Source organism: Pundamilia nyererei, unplaced genomic scaffold (assembly GCF_000239375.1).
Source record: "Pundamilia nyererei isolate P.nyererei 1_Seehausen unplaced genomic scaffold, PunNye1.0 scaffold00004, whole genome shotgun sequence".
Classification (NCBI taxonomy): Eukaryota; Metazoa; Chordata; class Actinopteri; order Cichliformes; family Cichlidae; genus Pundamilia; species Pundamilia nyererei.
The window spans coordinates 5141492-5145801 of NW_005187405.1; the positions used below are offsets into that span (position 1 = coordinate 5141492).

At 39.9% G+C, this 4310-nt stretch overlaps 1 protein-coding gene across 2 annotated transcripts in view; it reads left to right on the top strand.

Annotated features, from left to right (window-relative positions):
- The window catches only part of tnn (tenascin N), a 42420-nt gene that overhangs the window by 29905 nt on the left and 8205 nt on the right, over nt 1–4310 (top strand). Inside the window, exons 10-12 of one of the 2 annotated variants that reach the window (XM_013911469.1) lie at nt 98–361; nt 1617–1883; nt 3296–3559. The exons of the other annotated variant lie outside the window; for it this stretch is intronic. Of the exons in view, the coding sequence (XP_013766923.1) occupies nt 98–361; nt 1617–1883; nt 3296–3559 (795 nt within the window). The remainder of the gene's footprint in view (nt 1–97; nt 362–1616; nt 1884–3295; nt 3560–4310) is intronic. 2 annotated transcript variants of the gene reach the window in all.

Sequence of the window (4310 nt, forward strand, 5' to 3'; positions counted from 1 at the left end):
TGAAGCTCTGCACTGCTGATTTTTTTAGTTTTTCTGTTTGCAACAGCTGTGATTACGTGTTTTTACCAGTATCAACTAACTACAACTCCCTGTGCAGACCTGGATGCTCCTACTAACGTCTTCGCCCAAGATGAGACAGAGTTCAGCTTCAGGGTGCACTGGGATCCCCCTCAGGCAGAAATTGATGGCTACATGCTAACATATAGCTCTTCTGAGGGCTCAAGTGAAGAAATTGTAATTGGGTCTGACAGTACTTCATACACGCTGACTGGCCTGAGGCCTGGGGTCCTCTACACTGTCTACATCTGGGCTGTCAAAGGGAGTAAAGCCAGCAGGAAGATCTCGACACAAGCTGAGACAGGTCTCAGAAATTTAACTTTCTTTTCAAACCTCAGCATTAAATGGTTAATATCAAAGTTAAACAAAACCCATTTCCTTGCCTCTTACATGATAATATATTTTATGTTACGTATAAAGATACAATATTGTCCAAAAGTCTTGAGTCATCCCTCATTTTTTAAAAATTTTGCTCCGAGTGAGGCAGACAAGAGTTATTGAGTTATTGAGCAATAGTTCCCCCTGGCTTTATTGGTGTCTATACATGACACATAACTGATTTTAAATTGTATTTTCAGGCTCTTTATTACCACCAGCCTGTTGCAGAGACATATAATTCGTTCCCATTTCTTGTTTGAATCTATGAAAAATGCCAAAGATAACACAGTTTGACAGGCATAAAATATAATTTCTGAACTACCTGTTGGACAAAATCTTGGCATATATCAGGATAATGTCTAGTGTGTCCTCAAAAATATTTAAGGAGAAAAGAAGAAGTGGTAGGCTATCTAGAGCAGATGAACAGTACCTGAAAGTCCTGTCTTTAGGAAGTAGGAAACACACCAGCAAAGTCCTGCCACAGGATCTGAGAGAGTGTCTGGCCCTTTAGTTTTGGTCAGCAAAGTGGAACATGTTTGCATTTCTCCTTCAGATTCATCTATTGTTCACTGAAGCCTCGTCAGAAATGGTCTCAGTGGACAGGTGGCTGTCAAGAAGCGATTCTTAAGGAAGGGAAACAGGGAGAAGACTGAGGAATGTTAAATCACAGAGGAATCAGACTGCAAATCAGTGCCACAGGGCTTAGGGAGTGATGAATCAAAATTTGAATTTTTTTTAGTAAAATCATCATCAAAACCTCAGGAGAGAGGTACATCAGTGAGTGTCTAATGCTGTGTGTAAAACACAGTGGATCTTCTGTTGAAGTCTGGAGAACTAATGCTGAAAACTACTTAAAGAAATGACAAGATAGTTTGTCCAAGAGAGTTCAGAATGTGTTGAAGAATCGAGTTGTTCACACAAATACTGACTTTATCATGATTGTTTGAACATGTTTGAGTAAATCACTAACCCTTCCCAATTCCTCCAAAAGTATTAATTCTAAATTGTCAGCACTGGTCTACCGTCACCTTGACATACAGTTTTCACAAGGTTTATCAACCAAATAACTGGATTTATTATATTCCTTCACATGTTTTAGATTAATTTAATTTGTCACCCATAATATTCCAGATGACTGTAATATTCATCATTAGAGTTTGTGTATTAATATCTTCCCCTAGAACTGGACGCGCCTGCTAACCTCTTAGCAGAAGATGAAACAGAATCCAGCTTCAGTGTTTCATGGGATCCCGTCCAGGCAGAAATTGATGGCTACATGCTAACCTACACATCCTCTGAAGACGGCTCTAGTGGGGAAATCCCAGTGGGGGCAGATGAGTCTGATTATTTGTTGACTGGTTTGAGGCCTGGGCTCCTCTACACTTTTTACATCTGGGCTGTCAAGGGAGACAAAGCCAGCAGGAAGATCTCAACACAAGCTGAGACAGGTGTCAGATGCCAGTTTTGTTAAAACAAATTGTCTGACTAGTAAATTCATGTTTAATACCCTAGAGCTTCAGATGCCCCATAATTACAGCTTTTCTGAAAAGACAGCAAGTCAACCTCCTTGTAAACCTTAAAATAATGTCTCTCAGATGGTAGACCAATCAGAATCAGCTTGTTTGTTTAAAGCAATTTTCCAATGTATCCATTCATCAGTTCATCCATCTTGCCAACTTCTTCTTTGGGTCAATAAGGGGGAAAGCAGCCCAGACATCTTTTTCCCCAATAACTTACCTCAGCTCTTCCTGAGCAGTCATGTGCCAGCTCACAGCATGTTCTGGAACAACCCAGCGATTTCCTCTGAGTCAGTCATGCCTGCAGTGCAGGGAGGCACTCTGGCCTGCTCTTTCCCATTGACTATTATGCTCACTATTCGGAGCAGTTGCTCCTTTTATAGTTCCTTTCCAGTCGAAGGACCCTTCCTTGATTCATGCAGACTCAGATCCATTCAGGTTAGCCAGCATATTGGAGAACTTCATCTCAACATCTTTTATTCAACAGTATGTTAATTTCACTTGCTTCTCAGCATCTTTGATTGCAAGGGAAGCATGGATTGAAGAGTTCTCTTAAAGCCATTTTCAGTCATGACATAATGTATGTCAGCAGTTTTTGAACTGCGATGATCACGAGCACTTTTCTTCTTCAAACTACAGCACCTTGGACCTATAACATAGGAAAAAACAGATCCGAAACGGAAATGTTTCTTGACAGAAAAACAAGACATTTTCAGCAATATCAGAGGAATATTTGACCAAAAAATCTCAGTGCATCATCAAATATAAATACCATATTCAAGTAATAAGTACTCTCCTTTCTGACAATCAAACAGGCAGTTAAATTTAAAATTTTAATCCTCTTCACAAAAATCAAGTAATTTGCCCCCAAATCTGTCTTTATTCTGTCCTCTATGCTCTTAATCATGTTTTTGTACAGAACTGAATGTTTCTATTCACCTGTTTGGCGAGAGAAAATCTTAAGTGGATCATCAGACCACATTAAGGCAAGAATCAGTAGATATAATTTTAGATGTGATGAAAACACAGTTAAAGAGACCACTTAGGAGCTGAATAGTTTCTAACTGAAGTCCTGACTCATCATTCCCTTTAAACCACTTTGGGCCTGTGAAATGTGACGCAAACCAGCAGGTTTCTAAATGGACAAAGTGAACTTAAAAAACATCAGTATTCATCACGTACTCACAATCATGATACTAATGCTTGTAGAAAATTCAAGCTAAGTTGTTTCATCCCCCTGATGTAGTGAAAGATGAAACAACACATCTTGTAGTTTGCACAAGCAGTTCTTGAAATGTGCATGAGTAGTGCAGTAAACCTCTTCTACTAACATCTTCCTTTAGAACTGGATGCTCCTGCTAACCTCTTAGCCCGAGATGAAACAGAATCCAGCTTCACTGTGTCATGGGATCCAGCCCAGGCAGAAATTGATGGCTACATCCTTACCTACACCTCTTCTGAGGGCTCTAGTGAGGAAATCCCTGTTGGGTCTGACAGGACCTCTTACATGCTGACTAGCCTGAGGCCTGGAGTTCTCTACACTGTCTACATCTGGGCTGTCAAGGGGGACAAAGCAACCAGGAAGATTTCAACAAAAGCACAGACAGGTCAATACAATATGAACAAGTGGATTTTTTCCCCCCCTTTTGGCGATATTGAAACTCTTCTTTCTTATGAAACATTGAAAAGGGTCATTTTTCTTCTCTTAAATTTGTTGCAGGCTTGGGTTCTACTGTTAAATACATTGATGCATTTGGGCAGAGCAGCAGGATGTTGCAAAAACAGTTTCTCCTATTAAAGTAGTCCTTAATTGAATGTTTACATGAGCCAACTCTGAGCTTTAACTGGCTGTAAATGCTGAAAATACCCATTACTTTTAAACAGTGTTTACCTGTTTGTGGGTCTGACTCTCTGTTAGGATGAGAAAGCCCCCCAAAAATCTACCCAACTAAATTTTATGACACTTCATGGCAAGATGGAGAATGCCCAAAAGAATAAACAATGGTGCAGCTCAAGATTATTTCCTTGATAATGAACAGCAACATTTGAGTGTCCTTTTGTTATGTGTCAGCAGTATTGCACAAAAACAACCAGTCAGAATGTATTACAATTTCCTAGAGAGGCAGAGGAAGACACCATTAAATTGTAGTTCATCCAAAGCAATTTATTTAGTATTCTTTCTTACTAGACATGAAAAACTGCAAAGGGTCCATCAGTACCTTCTTTTAGTAATCAGTCCCAGGTAGGGATGGGTATCGTTTAGGTTTTATCCGATACCGGTGCCAAATCGGTACTTTTGAAACGGTGCCGGTGCTTAAACGGTGCTCAAACCGGTGCTTAAAGAATGGAGAACACAAA